Genomic DNA, 26,008 nt, shown 5'->3' on the forward strand with positions numbered 1-26,008 from the left:
TCATGGATTTTATCACGAGTGATCATGAGACGATAATATCTTATATTCTTAAAACCTAGAGATATGAGTTGTTACTATGAGTTGGTTATACATTGATTGCACGAAAACGCATTGGTAACTCGATGTTATAAAACGTGCCTTTGTGTATGATTCAACAAGTAGTAGAACAAGCCATATGAGTCGAAGTTTATCCATTCCTTTTACCTTCGGGATAAAAGCGATATCTGTGGGCCCCTCGATGATTTAGCGATGACACATGTGAGTGCTTGGCCAAGCCAGGACTGATTTGATTTGTTCAATCAGTCAGTCATCATAAATCGAAAATTGGGAAACAACAAATGGACAAAGAGAATGATTATAATCCATGTCTCAGTCCATATGATATCTAGAATGGAGGAATATATGATCCCTTATCTAATGAACAACTCATTGACAAGGTCAGAGTTCGACAGCGGCTTTAAGAGCTACGATTTCCAGTTAGGTTTTGAAGTCATACTCAATAATAGTTTTAGACTTATCCAAGTGGGAGACTGTTGGATTAATGTCTAAGTCCATAACTATATTTGGTATGTACTTGACCCGACCCGGCATGGTCCATTTGGGTTGCACTTCACCGGCACAATTTATATGGATAGTCTTTTGAGAATAGTATATTTATGATTTATATTAATATATTATAAGTTCTAATATATTAATATGGAATCATATTATTTAATTAGTATTGATCAAGAATTAATTTAGAATTAATTAAGTGATCAAAAAGAACTAATTAAATATGGACTCCTATATATATGGAATGGGCCAAGTTCATTTAGGTTGGGCTAAGCTTTCATGGATGGTCCATGGAGCTTTTAACCCATGGATCCTATGTAAATGAAAGGTCATGGGTATTAGGGTTTACATGGATGTAACCCTAATCCTCCATAATATATAAAGGGGTCATTGGCTCACAAAATTGACACAAGTGTGTGAAAATAAGAGTGGTCCGATTTTAGTGTGCATACATATTCTCTCAAGTTCTTCCAAGGTGTTTTGGTGATTTGTGATTCCATTTGAGGCTTCCACACTATTGGGGCTAAGCTCTTAAAGCTTGAAGACATCAAGCTACATCAAAAGGTATGTCATCTAACTAGAACTTTGTAGTATAGGTGCTTCATAATATGCTAGTTAGGATGAAACCTTGGAATAGTTAATATTTGCATGTATAATAGAGAAAACAGAGATCCAAGGTTTATAGGGTTGCATGTACACCATAAGAGTATTAGAATGCTCAAAACCCAACACTAATAAGGCCTTGAAGCTTGCTAAGAGTGACCTCCTCCTTGTTCATATGATAAGTCATACGAAACTGATCATAACAAGAAGGTAAAGAGTGTAGAATAATATATATGGCCAACTCTTCATCAAAATTGACATTCAATTTAAGCAAGCAGTCCACGAATCTTTGCATCTTCTGCAAGTGGGCCGTGATGGGTTCACCATCCTTCATTTTGATTGTGATCATGGAGGCAATGATCTCATACCTCTCCTGTCGAGCACTTTGATGGTATCTTTCCATCAAATCATGATACATTTCATAAGCATAGTAGTCCTCATAGGACTTCTGCAGCTCAGCAGTCATGGTTTCAATCATTAGACACGACACCTTTGTCGCATCCTTCTCATGACTAGTGTGTTCAGCGATTTGTTCAGGAGTAGCAGTGGTGATATCAATCTCTTTGAGCTCTTTATCTAGGACATATTATTTGTCCTCATAGCGAATAGCCATACTGATGTTTCGAATCCAATCATTGAAGTTCGAGCCATCGAAAATGACCCTCGTACATAGGTTCATGAGGGAGAAAGAGCCTGAAGGGATTGGGTTGGAAGCATTGTTTGGGATAGACATCTGTAAAAGAAGAAGAACAAAGTTTAGATTAGATGATAATCCTTAATATTACACCCAATTTGAAATATTAAGGCTAGGATCCAACACAATATTCTACAATTGCGAAGGGGGATACCGTAATCCAATTGTAAAATATTTGAAGGTAGGTAAATGACGATTTACCAATTTCCACCATGAAAAACGAAATAAGTTATTAAGTTTTAATTGGTTTGAAATTCCTAGATCTTTGAGATTCGTTGAACTTTTCAATGGCATGTTTAAATTTGGATTGTGCCCTTCATGTTTGTGACTGGGATGCCGAGGATCACAAACAAGGAGTGAATAACCATACAAATTAGCTTGGCACACCCAATGTTACAAATCACCTAATCAATGTGCCGGTTAACCACACACGCTCCGTTGATCTATGATTAACATCAAGTTACCCTTTGTCACACATTGTCAGTCCCAGGTTAGTGTGTCGGTTAACCATACACGCTCCACTAACGACTTAACAAGGTGCAAAGTGTAATTTCATGGATTAGCACCATTTCACATTTTCCTAAAGTAACTAAGATTGGGAATTTTAATAAAAGTTTAGTTACTTTATATTTTTATCATTATACTTTTAATAAGGGAGAATTAATGTCCTATCCTTCCCGTTCGGTTAACGAACCTCCACCAGTCAAGGAAGCGGTGGGTGAGAGTAGACACCCATTAAGCTACCATTTTATAGGCAGTAACCTTATACCCCCTTATAGACCGGCTTCGTGAATGAGGCCTACTAACGGTAAGACCGACTTTGTCTTATACATATATATATATATATATATATATATATATATATATATTATTAAACTTATAATATTATAAAGTATAAGGGTTGTGTAACAACCGGATTTCCAGGTACATGATTGTGTATGTTAATCTTGAGATTTGAGGAGGGACTCGACGAGTTGAGGGACCAACTCTCCGAGTCGAGTCGAGATTGCCGCGTGGATTTAATGAGCGGACTCGACGAGTCCAAGGATGGACTCGCCGAGTAGGTACTGGGCAGAGAAAACCCTAAGTTCCGGGGTTGGAGCCTATTTAAAGGAACTTATGACCTTGGGGGCGCCTCATATCTCCTGTGAGAAACCCTAAGTCGCCATTGGAGCCAAGGAAGAGTTCTTGTGATGAAATCAAGTAATTTTGGTGTGGTTTTTCAAATGAAGTGAAGGGATTCAGCTTGAAGGACCAAAGGAGGTTGTTATTCTGAGACATCTAAGCAAGGATCTCCATTTTGAGGTAGTATTTCGCCCCTTCCTTCTGTTTTTGTGTAAAATCCTTGAATCTAGGGTTTTCTTTACCCTTTCTTGGATTGTATATGATGCATATGAGGTCCCAATGTGGAATAAGCTTTAGATCTGGACCTTAAGAGGTCCAGAGAGTCCCAATCTTCCAGCTTTATGCAGTCCCTTTGGGGTTATGGATCTAGGTTGCCATTTTAGGAGCTATTTCTTCATATAAGGGCATAAGAAGGTTGCATGAGCTTAAAGATTGAACCTTTACGTGATTATTGGGTGTAAGAAGGTCATATCTATAAGTTAGAGAAACAGATCTGACCTCAGAAGGTCTTTTGAGTGTTGCCATGGAGGGAACTCGCCGAGTCCATATGGGGACTCGACGAGTCGAGTCGGGTTGCCCCGCGATTCGTGACCAGTGGTAACCCGTCGAGTGAAAGGTTAACTCGACGAGTCGAGTGAGGCTTTTGAGGATTCAGAGGACACGCACGGACTCGCCGAGTCACTCGAGTGCAATCGACGAGTCTGGTCAAAGTTTGACCGTTGACTAGAGTTGACTTCAGTTGACCTTGGGGTTTGGTCAAGCTGATTCAAGAGAGGTCAGAGAGGGGTAGAATGGTCTTCTACCCATTATTAGGGATGAGAACATGAGAGGATTTTGATTAGAGATGTTATCATTTTGATAGGAGGAGGCTAGGTCGGATTATCGAGCACGAGAGGGTATCCGACATCATGTGAGGTGAGTCTTCTCACTATACTTTACCTTGAGTGGTAAGTAGAGTTATGTGACAGAGTATCTTCTATGCTATGTATGTGATGTGTTGCACTGCATTATTTCTATGTGATTTATGTTGTGTGTATTCCAGAGTTTACAGAGTTAGGACCGGAAGGTCCACAGAGCTAGGACCAGAGGGTCCACAGAGTTAGGGCAGTAGGCCCACAGAGTTATAGCCTCGAGTGGCTAATATGTGTTATATGTGGTATTTTGGGGAACTCACTAAGCTTCGTTCTTACCGTGTTATGTGTTATGTGTTTCAGGTATCTCAGAGGATCTCGGGAAGGCATCGGCTTGATTGTACACACCAGAGAGAGAGTTATGTTTTGAGGATCCTGGATTACTAATGGAGTTGTGTTTGTAATTTGAATAAACGAAATTTCTATACAATATGCTATGAAAAGTATGCGATTTTAGAATGAAAAATTTGTTTGAAAATTTACGGTGTTACAGGTTGACTTTTAACTTTTAAAACTCTAGGGTTTTTGAATTAAAGTTTCATTAGTGTGACTTTAAAAATTCCAAAACTTGAGGGCAAGTTTTGAAACTTGTCAAAACTTTTCACATTCATAACTTATGAGTTTAATTGGATTTTAATGTATGAGACCTTTCATTTTCCATAACTTGAGGTGTAACATCCCAAAATTCAAGGCCAAAAATTTCATTTTTAAATAAGTTATTACATAAAACCATTAGTATAAAAACATTCATAATAATGTCTCATGTCAAAACCAAAGTGTTAATAATCAAATATAATATCATGAAACCATATCAGAGTGTAATCCCAAGGATCTCGTGTGCGGAAAACATAGTGTGATGCGCTGCGATCGAGCCGGATCCTTTCCTTTGAAAACAAAGCACCTGAAACCAAAACTGTAAACCGTAAGCACGAAGCTTAGTGAGTTCCCCATCGTACCACATACCACATAATACCATCGGTATCTTTCAACCGGTAACTGCCATCAGTATCTTTCAACCGGTAACCAGGGACTATTTCACCCCTACCACTGTCACATAGTAATATATCATAAACATATTGATCACGTACTAACATCATAAACATGTTGATCACATACTAACATCATAAACATGTTGATCACATACTAACATCATAAGCATGTTGATCACATACTAACATCATAAACATGTTGATCACATACTAACATCATAAACATGTTGATCACATACTAACATCATAAACAGACAGATAAGCATTGCATGGGTTCTGTATACCCCTTCGGTATCTTTCAACCGGTAACTGCCTTCGGTATCTTTCAACCGGTATCTGCCATCGGTATCTTTCAACCGGTATCCGACATCGGTATCTTTCAACCGGTATCCGCCATCGGTATCTTTCAACCGGTAACCGGGGACTATTTCACCCCCTACAACTATCATATAATAACAGGATATAATCATACAGTCAGACATATTTAGGGTACTGACCTACCCTTCGATCCTAACGACCGAGTTAGGGAAGAACTATTCCCTGCTACTACCACTGACACACATAGCATATCACATAAGCATATCTCATAAGCATATCTCATAAGCATATCACATAAGCATACCAAGATAATTATCATAAAGACAATTATCTACCAACTACCCCTGTTGGTGGGCCGGCATTGTGGCCTTAGACCCACCCCTACTGGAAGGTAACTCACCTCGCACTGCTGAAGTCCCGAAGACTCAACCCCACACTGCTGAAGTCCCGCAGACTCAACCCTAGCTGCTGGATGACAGATTCCCGATCTGTCAATATCAAAACATTACCCAGTTAATAATTGGGTTCCACTACATAACCATAAGTACATGCTTTGGGTAATTACTACATTACCCCTAGCTTGGCTTTTTCAAGCCCAAGGCCCAATTCATAGGCCCACAGTTGACTAGGACTCAAAGCCCAACATATGGCCTAATTTTCCAAATTGGGCCCAAGCCTATACATGACCTTATTCTAAGGCCCAACATCATATATAATCATTAAGGCCCAGACTATGGCCCATCTATGGCCCAATTTTCGAAATTGGGCCCAACTCCTCATATGGGCCTTACCTCAAAGCCCATTAATTATTCTAGTCCAATTGCTTGACTTTGGATGGCCCAATAATAATTCAATCATCAAGGCCCAATAGAAAGGCCCAACAATAAACCCAAGCGAAATTAGGTTTTCACATAAAATGATGATTAGGGTTAAGTTTCCTACTTAACCCATTAAGGACTTAATCCATTAAGTCCAATGTTGCTTAGATTAATTTTTGCCATTGATTATTATTTAATATTTCAAGTTATTAAATAATTCCCGCGTGTTCCGATTAATTCCCCAAAAATTAGGGTTTTATTGGCATTAGGGTTTTCCAAACCCTATTTAGGGTTTCCAACCCAACTACTAGCCCATTTATCGATTTGTTGGTCTTTTAGGTCAATTAGGGCTTTATCGGGCCTACTAGACCCACTAGAAAGTCATTAAGTCCATTAGGGTTTTCCTTAGGCCCATTAAGCTTCATTGGGCCCATTAGGGCTTACGAGGCCCTTTAGGGTTTCAAGCACCTCCAAAACTAATCAAACTCACAAGACAAGCACACCGCCACCCGACACGGCGGCCGATGGCGGCAGCCACCACCTCACGGTGGTGGTTTGGTTTTTTCCTTTCCACTATACCGATTTGTTACAATTACAATGCCCATCCGATAATCACACTCACACCCTAATCTAATTACAAACACACATACACACGAAAATACACCCACCCATGGTGGTACACGGCGGCAGCCACCACCTTACGGTGGTGACGGTGGCTTCCTTGCGATTCCCGGCTAGACTACACACGCACTAACAGAAATACATGCACACAAACCCGCTATATGGTCACAAAACAACTCCAGCCATCCACCTGGTGGCTCACGGCGGCAGCAGCAGCTGTTCACGATGGCAGCGACGCCGAAAAGTGGAAGGAATGGCGGCAGGCGGTGGAATTTGCGATGACAGCCACCACCTCACGGTGGTGGCAGCGGTTCTCTTGATTCCTGTGAGCAAATTAACGCAAATACAACCCGATTAGCTCCCCATACGGCCCTTTAAGGCAACACACATGCATTTAGCCACCTACAAGGTGGCGGGACATCATCGGAATGCCACTGAAATGGCGACCAACAGTGGTTACGGCCCAAACAGCTAGAAAAATGGAAGGAGATGAGATATAGTCTCACCGAGAGCGTTCCTATTGCACACGACTCGTGTCCGCCGGTCACAGCTTCGCCTTCATTCTTGGTGGGGCTTCTCCAGCCGTTCACGACTTCACCGGAGGCGGCAGAGAAGATTATGGTGGCGTTCGATGACAGGGTGGCGAAGGTTGGAACGGTAGCATCTAGCGGTCTTGATCGATCGGAACGAGAAGGAGTGTGCAGCTGGAGATGGCGAACGGCAGAAGGGAGATCCGGAGATGGTGACGGCTGAAAATGAGGCTAGGGTTAGGGTTCCGTAAGGGCTATATACCCGGTGCCTCTAAACTCCTTTCCATAATAACGGAATCGGCCCCTCCTTCCTTATTTTCTTTCAAAATGAGTCCATAAGTTACCCATTTAACCCCTGAAATCAAAACCCCTTACAAATTGGATCCGAATTTTACCAACAGCCCCTCCTTCTAGAAATCCTTTCCAAATTGGTCCAGAATTTACTCTTTAGCCCCTTACTTCATAAAATATTTTCAACCTTAATCCAATATTTACCTTTCAGCCCCTGACTTCAAAATCCTTTAAAAGCAAATCCGAAAATTATATTTTAACCCCTTAACTTTCAATTATAACTTTTTAATCCCCGAAACTAACTCCTTGCTATACTATTCTGCTTTCAGGGCTATTATTCATTCATTAATTTATTTATTTATTTATTAAATAAATAGGGTGCTACATGAGGACAAGTTATGGAGGTCATTAAAATGCATTTAGATCATATTTCTAACAACTAAAATTATCACATAATATATGATCTAACTAAACTCATAATCAAGATAATTTATAGTCAACAATTTGAAAGCAATTTTGTTTATCATATAAAAACAACAATTATTTTAAAACTCTGACAATTATCTTGTGGTTGGATGAGTACAAGCACTACCATATCATAAAAAACATTTCCAATGATCCAAAATAGTTTGTGGTAGTGTTCCCAATCCAAACCAGGCAAAGAAACTCGAAATTCTACACACAGAGCCTTCAACTCATCGAGTACATGAACTGGACTCGGCGAGTTGCTCTGTTACTGAGTGGACTCGTCGAGTCTGTTCATGTACTCGGCGAGTTCACCAGTCAGAGGCCAAAATTTCGACTTTTTCAGCTTTGAAAAACTAGTAAGCATCAAATATAATAGAAAACAATCCTAGGCTCTGATACCACTGTTGGGTTTTGAGCACTATAACACTCCTATCGTGCACATGCAACCGTAAATGTTTTGGATCTATGTTTTCTCTATTACACATGCATATTTTCAATTTTTACAAAGCATTGTCCTAACTAGCATACAATTGCCAAATGAATAATACATCTAGATAGATGACATACCTTTTAGAAGGACTAGTAGTTCTTGACCTTTGAAAGCTTGAGCACCTCAAGTGTGATGCCTCTAATGGTTCACAAACACCAATATACAAGAGGATGATTTAATAGAATAAGCTACTTGTCTCTATGAGAAGGTGCAACCGATTTTGGCTTATGGAGGGTTCTATTTATAGTGTTTGCACATGCTAGGGTTACACTTGGTAAACCCTAATAACCCATGACTTTTCACATTCTCATGCTCCATGGGTTTAACCTCCATGGACTATCCATGGATTAGTTTAGCCCATCTACATAATCATGGATCATTGGCCCACACTACAAGAATGATTGATTTACATAATCAATCCCCATATATTTAATTAGTCTCTTTTGAACACAAAATTAATTCCAAATTAATTCTTGATCAATACTAATTAAATAATTTCGTATTAATATATTATACTTGTAATATATTAATAAACCATAAATAACCTTATTCTCAAAATTCATCCTATCAAATTGCACTGGTGAAGGCAACCCAAAAGAACCATGCTACAATCGGGTCAAGTACATACCAGTTATAGTTATGGGATTAGACACCAAATCCAACATCTTCCATCAGAGCTCAGCCAGATCCACAACACTTTTCATGTTTCCCAGCTGCGAAAGTGCTTAGTGGATGACTCCGCAGTGGTGCCTTTATAGTATATACAGGTTGACGACAACCTGAACTACATCGAGAGACCCGTAGCTATTCTGGACAAGAAGACGAAGGAGCTGAGGAACAAGAGAGTGGACGTGGTGAAGGTGCAATGGCAGCACCGCAAGGGCTCAGAGTGGACTTGGGATCCCGAGGAGGAGATGAGGGAGCATTACCCGGAGTTGTTTCCCGACGCAGCAGACTTCGAGGACGAAGTCTAAGACAAGTGGGGGAGAATTATACCGCCTAGTTCCTGGTATGTATTTAATTAAAGATTTATTCATTTTTGTATAGAAACTCGACGAGTTGGAGGCCCCAAACTCGTCGAGTAGGAATGGAAATTGGACGCGAGTTGTAAAGACTACTCGACGAGTTGAGAGCCCTCAACTCGAAGAGTAGGCTGGTAGAGGTGAAACCCTAATTTGGTGTTTTGCACCCTGTTTAAGCATCTTAATCCCCACATGATGGCCTTATTTCCAACCTCCAAGTCCCAAACCCTAAATCCAGAAACCCTAATGCATTTGTGAGCTTGTGAGCCATTTTTAGTGAAGTTTTGTGTGTGTTGAAGCTTGTGAAGGAAAGAGAAGCTTGGGGATTCAAGAATAAGCTAGTAGATCCAGAGACTCCATTTCATTCTCATCATTTCCTGGTAAACAAGTCTCAAACTTGCTTAGTAACTTCTTAGATCTTCTTATTATCATTTTATCAGGTTTTTGGTACAAGAAGCATGGCCTTTGGGAAATGGACGTCCCAAGTGAGTATACCATCAGATCTGGAACCATGGATGGCTTTCATGTCATAAAGGTGCAAACTTTTGGCCATTGAAGCCCCATGCAAGCTATAGGATGTCATTTTGGCCTTTTAAGCTCCAAAAGGCCATGCAAGGAGAGAAAGGTGGAAGCTTTACGTGTTCATATAGTGTCTAGGGTCCAGATCTCAGTTTGTATGCTTTAGTTTGGAGTATTGATGGCTTGTGGACCAAGATCTAGGTCCTAAAGAGTTAGGGTTTGAACTAAACCCATTAAGTAAGGGTATTAACGGGTAAAGTTGGAAACTTTACCCTTAAAAGGACATTTTCAGCATGTATGTGAAGTATGAAGCTCAGATCTAAAGATTAGGGGCTTAATCCATTAAGATGAAGCAACATACAGAAGAACTCGGGGAGTTCATAGAGGAACTCAACGAGTTGAGTCGATTTGTCCCAATTCTGTAAAGGGTAGAACTCGACGAGTCTGAGGAGGGACTCGACGAGTTGACTCGCTTTATCACGACTACGAGTAGCAAGGGAACTCGGCGAGTCAGGGGGATGACTTGACGAGTTGAGTCAACTCGGAGTGTTGAATTTGACTTTGACCGAGAGTTGAATTTGACTTTGACCTTGACTTTGACCAAGGTTGACCCATGAAGGGGTCTTGAGAAAGAAATGGTATCTAAGGGGTTGTTTTTGTATAGGGCGTGAGTAGAGCCACTTGCAGGAGCAGAGACGTATAACTATTTCACCTGACATTTGAGATGAGTTTTCTCCTGTAGGAACGGGTCGAAGGCACCAATGTCGGCCCGTTTATGTATGTTAGTATGTTCCGGACTAAGGTCTGATGCGGGGCGGGGCCCGGTGTAGGTTTATATGTTTTCAGGGTTTCGATCCGATGTCGGGATGGTACCCGATGAATTTTTGTATGCTTGATGTCTTTGTGATTCTTGCACGTGTTTGTATCTGTATGTTTCCGGACTACGGTCCGATGCCGGGGCGGTTCCCAAGGAATGTTTGTATGCTTTCCGGATCTCGGTGCGATGCAGAGCGGGGCCCGATGAATGTTTATATGTCTATAATTAGGTGATTATGCTTATGTTTATGTGTATTAGTAGATATGCTCATACGTATGCCGAGCTTTGCTCGATGCCGGGCGGGGCCTGATGCCGGATGCGGCCTGATGCTGGGCGGGGACCAATGTAGCAGGGCGGGGCCCACGATATGTTGTTATGTGATATGTGTATGGTATGTTGTAGTTTGGGGACCTCACTAAGCTTCGTGCTTACGGTTTTCAGTTTTGGTTTCAGGTACTTCTGGTAGCAAGGGGAAGAGCTCGGGATAACTACATGGCACACACCGTTTATGTTTAGCATGGGATGTTTTACTCTGATTTATTTGACATGTGATTGATATGGATATATTGTTTTGATACTGGAGATATTATGGTTTATGTTTTGATAAATGATTTTTTGTAATTCTGGTTTAATTAATGATTTAAAAATGAAATTTTTGTACCTTATTTTTGGGATGATTCAACAACGAAATGGTGTTTTTGCATCGCCAGAACATTTAGTGGCAAAGTCGCTACCTGCGGTGGCAGTTAGGGATACGGAGAAGGATTATGGTGTTCATGTGTAGAATAATACATAGAAGAGTAAGATGGTGATGAAAAGTGGGACATGTATTGAAAGTTTGATTGGGCTTACCGGTAACAAGTTAACAAATTAAAAAAAATAAGGACCTTTTAAAACGTAAAAATCAAGTTTACACCCTTAGAATGCAAAAAAAAAAAGATCAAGAACCTTATAGAAAGCGGTAATATATATATATATATATATATATATATATATATATATATATATATATATATATTCCCTCAATATTATTTTAACCGTATAATTTTATTAATGTGCAACACATGGATATAATAATAATTATAATTATAATATTAACAATGAGATAAAAAACAACATAAATAATTGTAATTGACAAAAATTAAATTAGTGGGGGATATAATTTGTAATAAAACGGGTAAAATAAATATAAATTTTTTTAAAAGTAATATATTAAAAATCCTAATTAATTTAATTAGTTAAGGATTTAACCAAAAAATAATATAAAATTGTAAAAATGGTTATTATGGTTTCTCATTTTATGGTCGAAGTTTGAAACTTTTAAAAAGTTATAGATTTAATCATTTTAGGTAGTTTAGTTGTGGATTTTTTCATTGTCCAAACTAAATAACTATTTTATCCCTTTTGCTTATTTTCTACAATTTTTAAACAAATTTCTTAATATTTAATAATTACTAAAATAAAAAAAATACCGACACCCCCTCACTCTTTCTTCAAAGTCCATATCCTCAACACCCTTCTCTTTGCATTCACCGGAGAATACATCTCCACCACCACCTCCGGCCATACCGCCTTCACCAACACCCACACACTTGTGTATCCTCCGATCAAATCCCAATCTTGCTTTCCCTCTCTATAATCACACAAATATAATGCGTATGTGCTTTTCTACTTTCTCGTCTCCTCCACACCCTTTTATTTCCCTTAATGAGAGATTACCTCCCCACCATCAATAACCATTACCACAACTAAACTATGCCAAAATGACCATATCTACAAGTTTTCAAAGATTTAGACCCTAGTCACACAAAATGACAAACTAAAAAAAATATAATTTTGTCAAAATAAATATATAAATAAATAAATAAAGATGTAAGTGAATAAGGTTATCCGTTATGTCCATCACTAACCATTATAATGGTGGGTGTCACATCATCACCACACTCTCTACCATTAACTATGGGATACCTACCACTAAACACACTATTCCACCTTATTTTTTAATTAAATTTAATTCAAAAATACAATGAGAATACAATAAAACATATATATTTTTTAAATTAGTTTTTTATTCAATTAAAAAAACATTACATTAACTTAAAACATACAACTTAAAATAAAATAGAAAAAAAAAACATAAAAATGCAACCACAAACAACTTAAATTAGTTTTTTAAACCTTATTTTAATGATTGAATTTTGGGTACTCTTTCAATTTTAACCAAGTTTTGATGTGTTTAAACAGTTTGTGTTTTGTGTCTTTATATCAACGCATGGTCACAACAAACGGCTCGCCTTTGTATATGTTGTTTATAACAAAGTTATAAATTTCATTTAAAGGCATTTAACCATCATATCGCGAAACTTCGAACATATTTGATCAAGACTACAACTTCGACAACTCATTAAATCATGGAAAACATTTCCAAATTTTATCTAAAAATCACCATGCATTTGAGTTTCCGACTCCTCTGAAACCGCCACTCATGCTAGTGCTAAGTTCTCATCTTCCTTTTCTGACCAACTCATAATTTTGGGAGCCATTGTTTTTGAATGATCAAACAACACTTCTAAAACTGCCACTCATGATGGTGCTAAGTTCTCATCTCCGCTTTCTGACCAACTCATAATTTTGGGAACCATTGTTTTTGAATTGTGTGATTGTAAATAAAAGGAGAGAAAAATTGTGTGTTTAAAAGGAGAGAAGAATTGTGGTATTTAAAAAAGATTAGGAATTTTTGGAGTAACACTTTACAACACAATGCATTGTGTATAATCACGCTAACGAAGGAACCACGATGAACCATGATGGTCTTGGCTAGTGTACACGAGCCACGGTCGTGACAATAGACCACAAGACTCACCGTGGTCCTTATACCTAATGGTCTAATACAACTCTCTATAAGGCTTTCTGGTATAGATAGCACGAGAGTGCACGTGGTCTAGGTGGCCAAGAACCACGACCGTGCACACCACCCCGGTGGTTCGTGGTGGGTCGTGGTCGTGGCCCTCCGTGCTCCCGACAACGAACCCAAATGGCCAATAGTTTAATTTCTTGCATTAAATCTCGTTTGACCACTTTTTCCCCTCCCTAACGGCTTCTTTTCTATTTCTTCAACATTCACCTATAAATACTACCACTCATTTTCATACAATTCTTCTCCCCTTTAGATACATTTTTGTTGTTTGATCCTTCAAAAACTATGCCTCCCAAAAATAAGAAATGGTCAGAAGAGGAAGAAGAGAAATTAGCGCAAGCATGGGTGACAGTTTCGAAAGACGACGCTGGTAAAACTTCCGGTTATTTTTGGATAAATGTTGAAAGTGTTTTCCATGGTTTAATGAGTTGTGCAATTCGAAATGTTGATGAAATATGCTTGAAGTGGCGCGATATGAGGCCCAAATGTTCTGAATTCAATGAAATTTACAATTTTGTTGTAAACAACATACACGAAGCTGGTATCGATCCGGTTAATGTGGCCATGGAGCAATATGAAAACACAAATCATCAACGTTTTAGACATGTCAAAGTTTAGCAAAAGTTGAAGAATTCTCCAAAATGGAATAACTTTGCTTAAAAAAACACAAATTAGAAGTTTGGTATTTTTAGCCTTTTAATTCTTAATGTTATTTTTATTGTTTTTTTTATTTTAGTTAATGTAATTTTTAGTTTTAAAGTTATTTTTATTTTTTTTCGTTTTACTTAATGTAGTTTTTAATTAATGTAATTTAGTATTTTAAATTAATGAAAATTAGTATTTAAAAAAACAATTATATGAAATTTTATGTATTTTTGAATTAAATTTAATTTAAAAAAATGAGATGGGGTGTTGTTTTTAGTGGTTGGTATCCCATGTTAGTGGTAGAGAAATATGGTGCTGATGTGGCACCCACCACATATGTGGTATGTGATGGGTATAACGGATCTATGGAGTGATATAGATTACATCACCAACATGCCACTATATTACTAAATAAAGTCAGCTTTCTCTTAAAATATTTGAAATAATAATTTTATATTTTCGTTGATTAACATATTAAAATAAATATTCATATTTTTTTTAAACAGAAGATAAGATATTTCATTAATTAAATGTGATTGGGGTCCAATCACATGCTGAAGCAGCCCACCCTATCACACTAGTTTACATATTCATTGGTCCAATTTTCACTTTTAAGAAAAAATGAACCCCACAAGTAAATAATCATATAGTCCGAGGTTAAAAAAGGTAAAATCACACAATTCAGGGGCATTTTGGACCTCCTTCCTTTGTCTTCCAGTTGTTGTAGCAAGGACAAACTTGTTTATTCCCATAATACCCCGGTGGTACACAAAGGCACTTTGCGCAACATTTCTGACAGAAAAACATGCATGGCTTGTGGTACTGTGTCCTGCCGCATCTCCTTATGCACTGTCCGGGGCATTCTGGTCAATATATGCAATAAAGTTAGTAAATTACCATACTACCCTTTGACCAAATAATCAATCAGTCAACAGTAATAAAGCTGAAAAGTAGCAGCACTCGAAACTTAAATCTCTTGACCATGGTGTGAATATGAATTACAAGTATAAACGATGATGAACAGTGAATGTAAAAGCAGTTGAATCTTACGAGAACTTTTCAAGCTTCCAGGACCAAAGCCATGGTGATGTCCCCCTTTCTTCGAAACCTACAAACGGAAACAAATCGTATCACATTCCATGTAGTTTTATTAACTGTAAAAACTCAGATCGCGTTCGAAGAGCCTAAATCAAACGATTTCGAGCACAATGAGTGTGTATAATCTCATTTAATCACAAATAATTTCATAAACACAGATTATGTTCGAAGAACAGCGTTTTATTGCAGAAACTCAGATCTAACACTTTACAACACAATGCAGTGTGTATACTCACGCTAACGAAGGAACAATTAGTTGAATAAACGTACAGTAGCTTGAAGCATCGAGATGGCGAGCAGAGTCAAGAGCAAGATCGCGAAGAACTTCGCCATGGTTGTCGATGAGGGGAAGGAGGGAATGAGAAGCGGGAAAGGGTTTGTTGCTTGTTGGGGAAAGTGTGGGGTGCACAGTGTATATATAGAATAATTGGAACTTTCGGGTTAAGAAAAAAAGATAAAAAATTGAAAATTCGAAATAAAATAAAATGAAATTTGCTTGTAAACATTCCAAATTTCCAATTGGAGCATATGTTTCGTTAGTCCCTTGTTTTATTTACCGTGCATTATAAGAAATTATAGATTAAAATTATGGGCAATTACTAATCTAGCCAAATTAAGAAAGCGATTAACAATTTTTAGCCAAAAATTAGGATTTGTCTCAAACTAGCCCACGAAACCGTAGGTGGTCAAATTGGCCTACTGTTTCGTCTATTACCTACTGTTTTGATTTTAATATATAAAGATTTTTTTTTCATTTTTCACTACGAAACCGTAGACGAAAAAATGGTATACTTTCCTCTAAGAAGTCTACTTTTTCCTAAAAAGTAGATTAAAAATGATCTACTGTTTCGTCTAAAAACCTACGGTTTTGAGTTTTTTTTTGGTATTTGACTACTAATTCATGTATTTTGACTACTATATCTTACCTATTATATATTAAAAGAAAAATCTCTTTTAGAGTAAAAGTTAGTATTTTTTTTCATCTTTAAAAAAAATAATAAATAAAATAAACCGTAGTTTTTGGACGAAACAGTAGATCATTTTTAATCTACTCTTTGGGAAACAGTAGACTTTTCAGAAGAAACAGTAGACCATTTTTTCGTCTACGGTTTCGTAGTGAAAAATGAAAAAAAAAATCTTTATATACTAAAATCAAAATAGTAGGTAAATGGGCGAAACAGTAAGTCATTTTAACCACCTACGGTTTTGATAACTATTTTGAAATAAGTCTTAAATGTTGGCTAAAAAGTGAGAAATCATTAATGAATTTGGTTAGATTAGTAATTTTCCCTAAAATTATTTACCACTTAAATCTAAAATTACAATCGCAATGTAGCTTTTATAATCTTCAAAAGAAAGACGTTCTATTAATTATAAGTTTCTATGCCAAAAATAAAAATGGATCTAAAAGAATATATATATATATATATATATATATATATATATATATATATACACTCACACAGTGTATACACATACCCGTATTTGAACATCACACTTTTGATAATAGAAGAAACGAAATACCCTACATTGAAGGTATTACACTAATTAGTGAAAATATTTGTTTATTTTTCATAAGGATCATCAAAAGGGTCTTGAGCGTCTTGAAATAATTCACTACTTACAAATTTTGAGGAATCGTCAGAAACTGATGGAGTTTGGCGAATTTCTTGAAGTAACTTTTGAAGTTCTTCAGGGAAAGAACTAGCAGCCTCTTCAATTCTGGAAATTAGATCAACATCAATTTGATGAAGACTGTTGATAAATGTGGCTTCAACCTCCGGTTTTTGAATATATATCTCTTGATAGTGTTTAATTATTGCTTGTTCATTAGCTTGAGAAATCTTCATTTTATCCCACCATTTTGAGCTAAATTGGTGATTAAGCCATGGAGGAGAGGAATCTTTTGCTTCTTGATAATGAAAGGTCCAAGACACGATTCATGGAACTTCAAATAACATGGTGAATTGTAACATATATTCAAATTTTGGGATTTGTTGATTAAACAATTCTTTAAATTTGAGATATCCGACATAAATTTCTTTTGGTAAACAATTTGGAAGAATCCCCATTTTATACCAATTGATAAACCATTTTGGATATTCACAGTTGAAGTTCAAGTCAAAGAAGATAAACCATGAGTGTGAATAAATTTCAAATAAAAAATGCCTTAGTCCAGGCATCTTGATAATCCTAATAGAAAAATCTGGAATAAGCAGTATAACTTATAAGAAGTTTTTCAGAGTGAAGATTTGGAACCCAATTTTCAGAAGAAATGATTTTGATAATATGAGCTTTGCTAAAATCAATGTTTCCTTCTTATGAATTAGAACGATGAACAAAATTTACTGAACCAGATTATTGCAGAATAGCTTGATAATATTCTCGAGTTTTATATGAATCACCATAAAAGGTTTTCCCTTGACCAAAGAGATGATTTGTGAGAATATGAAAACCTTGATGTAACTTATGGATTTGAAAATCTTCAAGAATTTGGACTCTTAAGAAATTTGGATTAAGAACATAAGGAGTTTTAGTAGAAGGGCTAGGAGTAACAGATTTTTGAGTTTGAGAAGTGGTAGATTTCGCAAAAAGGCTTACTGTGTTGGTTGAAGCAATATTTGGAGTAACAAGTTTTGACTGAATGACATTGGAATTGAGTTGTGAATTCTTAGAAATAGGAGTTAAAGGAGAAAAACGACTTTGACTTGGAAATGGAACAAACTTTTGAGAGACGGGCTTCTTGTCATCATGTTTGGTGGAGGATGACGAATTCATTTTCCCTGCAAAAATTCTCGAGAAAGAAAGTCAGTAAGCGAATTATTTTCTCCTTTTATAAATTCTATTTCGAAATCAAAGTTACCTAAGGGGGCTTGCCATCGAGCAAAATTTTGTTTTGAAATAATATTTTTAACATCTTTTTCTAAAATTGTTTTTGCAGATTAACAATCTATTCTTAATAAAAAAAATCATAAATAAATCATCTTCAAATTTTTTGATACATAAAACAATTCTTAAAATTTCTTTTTTGACAGTTGAATAATTTTTTTTGTGTATCATTCCATGCACCAGAGTAATATCGGATTAATTGTTCCTCTTTCGAGTTAACAAAATTTTGTTTTAGACTTCCTCCGAATCCAATATCACTAGCATCGGTTTCAACAATGATATTGACATTGGGATGAGGTAGATTTAAACATGGCAAAGTAGGAACCTTTTGTTTTATATATTTAATTATATCTGTATGTTTTTGAGTCCACGGTTCAGGATTATCTTTTAATCTACTATAAAGTGGTTTACATATAATCCCTAAATCTTTGAAAAAATCATGGATATAATTTAAGCATCCTAAAAATATTTGAAGTTGCCTTTTATCTTTAATTTCATCAGGAAATTTAGTAGAAAATTGCAAGCTTCTTATAATAGGTCTAATAGTGTTTTTGACAACATCATGTCCTAAAAAACAAATTTGATCTTTAAATAAATGCATTTTTGCTGCAGAAACAGTCAAACCATTTTGATAAATTAAATCATGAAATTGATTTATATATCTGAAATGTTGATCAATGGATTTTAAAAAAATAAGGACATCGTCAATATAAGCAATAGCAAAGCCACTTATAGGAGTTAAGATATCATTCATAATATTTTGGAATTCAAAAGGGGCATTTTTTAATCCAAAAGGCATAACATTTCATTCAAAATGTCCAAAGGGAACATTAAACCAATTTTATATTTATCTTCTTCATGAAGTTGTATTTGCCAAAATTTAGATTTCATATCGAATTTTGAAAATATTTTTGAATCATAAAGCCTTTTTAACAAATTTCGTTTATTAGGAATAGGATAACAAATCCATTCTAAAACTTTGTTTAAAGGTTTATAATTGATAACTAATCTTGGTGATCCTCTTTCTAATCTTGCTGCATTCATAACATAAAATGATGAACATGACCATGGTGATTTAGAAGGTCGTAAGAGTTTTTTATTTAATCAATCTTGAATTTCATTTTTACAATGAATTTCTAGTTCATTATTCATGTGAATGGCTCTAGATTTTGAAAGAATATATTTTTCATTAAAATTTTTTGTATATGGTCATTTTACAATATGTTGTTTTCTATTCCAAAAAGCATTGAGAATATTAGAACAAACATTTTTTTTTTCAAATTTCAATTTTAAAGTTGTTGTTTTATTATGAATATTATTATCATTTAATTGATTAATTATTCGAACATCATTTATTTCGTTAACAAGATATTTGGTTTGTTGTGTTTTATAATTAAGGACATTAATAGTCTAATATAAAGGGGGTTCACAAAATTTAAAAATAATTTCTTTTCCAAAAACATTGGTTCTTATACCATCATCATGAACCATAAAAGGATATAATTTTGTAATAAAAAGTGCTCATAGAATTAACGGACAAGAGATATCTTTTACTAAAATTAGGTGAGTTTTATAACAGTAATCTTGATCATTACAAATATGAACATCGGAAACCTTATAATTTACAATTAATTTTGTACCTCCGACACCGGTAAGTCTAGATGCAGTTTTTTCATAGAATTGTGTAGGAAAAATTCCTTATTGTATACAATTCATGTCAGCACCACTATCAATTAAGGCGGTTAGGTTAATTTTAAAATTATTTTTGACTAAAGTAATTTAAGTGTTCCATTTTTGAGAAACTTGATTATTTATAATTTTACCAATAGTTACATTTTCAATTTTTTTTTCGCTATTAATTTCTATATTTTTGTTTCTAAAAGTAGAAGGTGAAGGTCTTTCTTTTTCTAAAAATAAAAGTTTATTTTTTATTTCTTTTATTTCTTGTTTTACTATATATATATTTTTAATTTCTCTTGAAGTTCTTGCATAGAAATTGGTTTTGTTTCAGAAAATCTTTCATAGACATTTTTTAAATTAATATTTTCATTATTAGCAGGAGTTATGTTATTAGTTTTATTAAGCATCTGCTTTATTAATAATTCTTGAGTATTTTTATCTTTTATAGAATCTAGAGAGTTTAAAAGATCTTTATCATCTTGTGAAAGAACATTAATAGAACTACTACTAATAACATTGATTAAATTATTACAATAACATTTACCAATACATTCACATGTATCCGATTCTTCTAAACTCAAAGTAGTATGTTCGAGAATATTCAAATAATTTGTTTGAAAATCAGAAATACTTTCCTCGGAATCTGAATCAGTATTTAAAATAATTTTTCTTATTTGTTCTTTCAAATCTTCAGAAACATTTAACTCATTTATTTTTGTTTTAGCATACCAATTATTAGCTGTATGACCATTACGCCCACATTTATGACAAATAATAATATCTTTTGATTTTTCTTTTAGATTTTTTATAAACTGGTTTATATTTTTTTTTAGATTTTGAAGTGTAATCTTTGTCTTTTCTATAATTTTTTGGAATATTGTATTTCTTTTTCTTGAAATATTTTGAAGATTTTTTCTTATATACTTTATATTTTGAAGTAGACGGACCGTTTAAGGGCTGATAACCATATTGTTGACAAAAATTTCCTAATTCATTTTTACTGTTGACTGTATCTTTTTTGAGTTTTTTTTAAACATAAGATCAACACAAACTGCTAATCCATCTTTATTAATGTAGTTTATTAAATCTCCATAAGTTAAATTTTGATAAGGAATGGTATTATTAAAACTTTCTCTTAATTTTTGTCTTACTCTTTCAGCAAATAGTTTTGGAAGACCAACAATAAAACGCTCCTTCCAATAAGACCCTTTACAATCAGGTCTCGAAAAAACTTTAACAAAATAATTATCTTTATACAATCTAAAACCAGTAAGTTTTCTGCAATGTAAATTCATTAGAATTTCTGAAGTTTTTTCTTGAAAAGTAGTAGAATCTCCTACAAAGTTTTTGATAATAGCAAAAAATAAAGTGTTAACCATATCATCTTCAAATGTTTGTATTTGCTGATTATTTTCTTGTTTTATAATGGTTTTCTTATCAGTTAAAATATAAGTTTTTTTCTTATTGTGAAATGTAGAAATCTCACCAACCTTTAAGACTGCCAGTAAAACTAGAAGTAATAATATTAACGATTTGAAGTTAACTATTATTATGAGCTTTATAAGCATTAGCTGCCATAGTAATTTCTTGTACAATATTCATAATTTGATGTTCAGAATGACCATCAATATTCCACTCATAAACAGAATTACCATCCTGTTGAGATCGATCAAATTGAAAAGTTCGTTCTTCAAGTTGAACATCAGGAAGAGAGGGTCTATTCCAATAATTTTCTTATTGTTGGCTTTGGATTCTTTCTGAAAGTGTTTTGTTTTGATTGATGAATTTTATTAAGAATTGAAAAGTTATTATTAAGTTGATTAATATCATCATTGTTATTAATAAATTGTTGAGTAAGAGTTTCAAAATTTGTTTCACTATTAATATCACTGTTTCAGATTCATCATTAATAAGAGTATTAATATAGTTTTTGAGATATGAAGTTTTGAAAGTCTTTTTTCTAATTCGTTAATTAAATCCGTATTTCCCAGATTAAAATTGTCATCGATTTGACAAGGAATAAAACTTATATTACCAGTGCTTGTTATACCTTGATTTTTAACATTTCTATCATTGCTAATTTTTTCTTCAATTTTAACTAAATGCTCAGTAATACTAGATAAAGTTTTGTTTGAATAATTATTTTGGTAAATAATTTTTTGAAGACCTTTTTTCAGTAGTTAATTGATTTGGGGCTTGAACTAAAGAAGTTGAAATAAACATATCATCAATAATGATTTCTCTTTTTGGTGGAAAATTAACAACAATTTATTTATTAGAAATTTAGAAGTAATATCTTTGTATTTTTTCTCTAAATTAGGAGTGATAGAATCATTTTTAAATGGATAATTTATTTTATGTTTAGGGCATAAATTAATTCAAACCATTGAAAAAAGGAGAATGATGTTTATTTGATAAAACATAATATTCCCAGAGACTGATGTGAAGAAATCTTAAGTAATATGAAAAAATTTCTTTATGCCAAGCTCGTTTTTTATTATTGTATTCTTTATAATATTCAATATCTTTTAAGTAATTAAAATCAACTTGATATTCTGATTTTGAGAAATTTATTCTAACAGGTTGTTTTTTTTTTTAAGATTGAGGAAATATGTTTTATTGACTCTAAATTATGACTTCGTGACTGTTTGTATTTTTTGATTCCTATCGTTAGTTGAGAAATTTTTTCTATTTGTTTATTATGTTTATTAGTATATGGATGTATGTTGTATAAATTGTAATTTTCGTGAACTCTAGATTCTTCTAAATGTTGAATGTTTTTGCATATATTAGAATTTATTTTCCAATGTCCTTTTAACATATTAGTCCAAAGCCTATTATCTTTTGGACAATTAATTTGTACTTTAGAACTCATATTTATTGTTTAAAATTTTGAAGTTCATCAATAAAATCTGATTTAGTAGGACTATTTTCACTATTTTGATCATCTTGATATAAAGATTTGGGAATAGAATTAATATAGTCAACAAATTTTAGTTTTAAAGATCTTGATCATCTTGAAGTGCCTGCTTCTGGGGTAAAAGAAGTTGAAAATCTGGATGCTAAAATATTTAAAGAAGGAAAATTTATATCTACTGTACCATCATTATGTTCAATAATATTTGAGATTTGTTTAAAAAAAATCTAAAGGTTTTGGATCGATAACATTTTATAAGTTCCAATTACATGATTGAGTTATATGAAGCAATTTTAATCTTTTTGGTGTGTGGACTTTGGTATGGTTAGTGTTTGCCTCAAAAACAATTGTTTCATTTTTAGGACTTGATAAACGAGTTTTTGGTTCAAGTGTAGTCGTCATGGTTTTGTAACAAACACGATAAATTATTGCTAAAGGTTTTGTATCATATTTGAATTATATTTTTTTTTGTTTCTACAGTTAACACTAAAGTGTCTAAAATATTTTTATCAAATAATCCTGCAGAAAATTTTGGATAACAATTGAAATAAATGGGTCCGTTAGCAGTATTTGTTTCAGCCATAGCTAAAATAGAGTTTTGAAAATCTTTACGTCTTTTATCTCTTAAAATAAGAAGAACAAGAGCATCTATTCCAAGTCTAAATAGAGGTTTGATAGCAATTTGGACTAAACCGACATGTAAAAATTTATATTTTGTTCTATGATCTAGAATAGATCGTGATGGTAACAAATGTAAATTTTGTTGATCTTGACCAATAAACAAAGTTTGTTTTGTCATTTTAATAGAATAACCTTGAAAATACTCAAAAGTTTCTATTCTATATATTGTATTAACATTAGTTTTAGGTATTGTCCAATTGTTTAAACTTTGTTCTATGTTATTAACAGTTTCTTCAATAGAATTTATTTCAACATTATCATAATCTTGTGCTTCATTGATATTTTTACCAGGAATATATTTTTTGGATAGAATGCTGTAGGAATAATATTTCGGTAATGTACGAAAACAAACAAGAAATAGGAAAAAGTTGAGGCATGTGTTTAACACATTGTCCTTAAAACAAATTTGCCCGCTATCGGGTGTTTGTTTCCCAGGATACAACAACTAGAAGTGGTTCTTCTAGACCACCCGAACCCTCATTAGGCCTAAATTTTACCTTCAATATAGCTAGAAAAAGAAGAAGATGAAGTGGGGAAGAAGAGAGTTTTCTTGCATTCTTTTTGGTGTACTCAAATGGTTGTATAGTAGTAGTATTTATACTATACATTCTATAACCTCCCAATTAAACACCTCTATTAATCACAAAAAATAATGTGTGTTAATATGTAATTAAATTGTAATATTAATTACAATTTCAGTTACAAAAGAAAGAAATGTTTACAAGAAAGGTCCCTAAACTTTTCTCTTGCATTCTTTTTTCCCAACCATTAAACTCTTTTATTTACTTCTTCCAACACCCTTACTTTAATGATTAATTTCTCATTCATATAAATCCATTTTGGACGTGTTAACAAAATGGGGAAAACCCATTTTTATAAATTGGTTAACACCAATTTTCCAACATATGCTTGAAAATCTACTCATTTTTAATTAATTTTGCTTTAAGACTCTATAATAAAACTTACTTTTTTTAATAATGATGAACAAATGGGAATCACCCCGACGATGATTGTGGTCCGGCACCGCGACTTACGTCCTTATCCGCGCGTTTTACGCTAATTCAACCAATCTTTGGTCTTGTATGTGAATCATACTTATTAAAACTTATAATTTTCTTAGAGAATATTAAACCAAAAGTAGATAAATTTGAAATTTCTATATTACACATAACCACCCAAAAAAATTTCTGGCTCTAATAACAATTTTGTTATGATTTCTATGATGTTATGTTTATTATGATGTTATGATAATGTAAACGTGGTAAACAAATATTATTTTTAGAAAACAAATAGTTTTGTTTTAGATAACGTATTTGTTTATATCGATTTTGAATACTAGCTGTTATGAGCCATCTAGCATCATGAATATGATCATTGTTTAAAATTGTACCTAGATTAGTAGGTTTGTAAGAATCCTTAAGATTTTGCTCAGAAATATTTATAGATTCTTGGATTTGTTGTATTCTTAATATAATATTTCTATTAGGGATACAATTCATCAATTTTTTGTTAAACATAATTAAATAGTTTAAGCATGAATTTGATTAGCTTGTGTAACGCCCGCAGATTCGGGCTAGTCAAGTTAGAGACAATAAGCGTCAAAAAATGACTTTTTGATAGAATATTATATAGAGTAAGTAATCTTAACCAAGTTATAGTATATGTCACAAGGATTCCGTACATATAAAGAACGCTAAAATCCGACTTATAACGAAGAAGTTAGGACCCGTCGAAGTTTTACGGCTAAACTGGCCCGACACCGCGTAACGTAAAAGTGAATTTTTGATAAATTACTTTTTATCCTTAGGCATCTAACGAGAGTCGTAGTAGATGTTAAACCGAGAACGTACATAACAAGAACGTACAAATATGACTTCGTATAAGGAAGTTATGATTTTTTCTAAGATTTAGCATAAAAGTGCACAGTCCGGAAATCGAATTTTAGATCGATCGATTTTAGCCGACACAATCTAAACGAGAATCGAAGATCTCATTAATAGGAGCTCAACGATATAAAGACAGATGAAAACCGACGTCGGATGACAAAGTTATGAATTTTTGACGGACTTTATCTGTCTAAGTCTGTTAAAATATAACTTTAAAAATAAAGTCAAAATTAGCCGATTGAGTCTAAACAAAAGTTGTAGATCACGTCTCTACTTACGCGTGGATATAAAGAACGTCGAAAACGGAGGTTGTATGCGAAAGTTACAAAATTTAGAAGTTTATTAAATTATGGGATTAGGATGCGAGGGGACACATGACGCAATTCAGACCTTCCCTTTCTCTCCACGGCTTCGCATGCAATGGAGACACCTGGCCCTCGTACACGCAGCGTAAGGTCTTGTACGCGCAATGTACTGAGTACGCGCAACGTACTGAGTACGCGCAACGTACTCCGAGGTTACGCCCA

General features: G+C 34.3%; 1 protein-coding gene across 1 annotated transcript; it reads right to left on the reverse strand.

The window, feature by feature from the left end:
• Window positions 1-14,804: 14,804 nt before the first annotated feature.
• LOC145162897 (gibberellin-regulated protein 6-like) lies at window positions 14,805-15,829 on the reverse strand. The gene is made up of 3 exons (XM_079081883.1): window positions 15,699-15,829; window positions 15,381-15,438; window positions 14,805-15,193 (listed from the first exon to the last, which is right to left on the reverse strand). The coding sequence occupies exons 1-3, from the start codon at window positions 15,759-15,761 to the stop codon at window positions 15,012-15,014; spliced, it is 303 nt and encodes a 100-aa protein (XP_078938009.1). The 5' UTR covers window positions 15,762-15,829; the 3' UTR covers window positions 14,805-15,011.
• Window positions 15,830-26,008: the final 10,179 nt, after the last annotated feature.

Source organism: Lactuca virosa, chromosome 3 (assembly GCF_052849685.1).
Source record: "Lactuca virosa cultivar CGN04683 chromosome 3, Lactuca_virosa_CGN04683_v6, whole genome shotgun sequence".
In the NCBI taxonomy this organism is placed as follows: Eukaryota; Viridiplantae; Streptophyta; class Magnoliopsida; order Asterales; family Asteraceae; genus Lactuca; species Lactuca virosa.

Coding starts and splice junctions, on each gene's coding strand:
- LOC145162897 (XM_079081883.1), bottom strand. CDS start 15,761: ATGGCGAAGTTCTTCGCGATCTTGCTCTTGACTCTGCTCGCCATCTCG. Junction 15,439..15,698: donor TCTCGATGCTTCAAGCTACT/GTACGTTTATTC, acceptor TTCCGTTTGTAG/GTTTCGAAGAAAGGGGGACA. Junction 15,194..15,380: donor TGGAAGCTTGAAAAGTTCTC/GTAAGATTCAAC, acceptor TATATTGACCAG/AATGCCCCGGACAGTGCATA.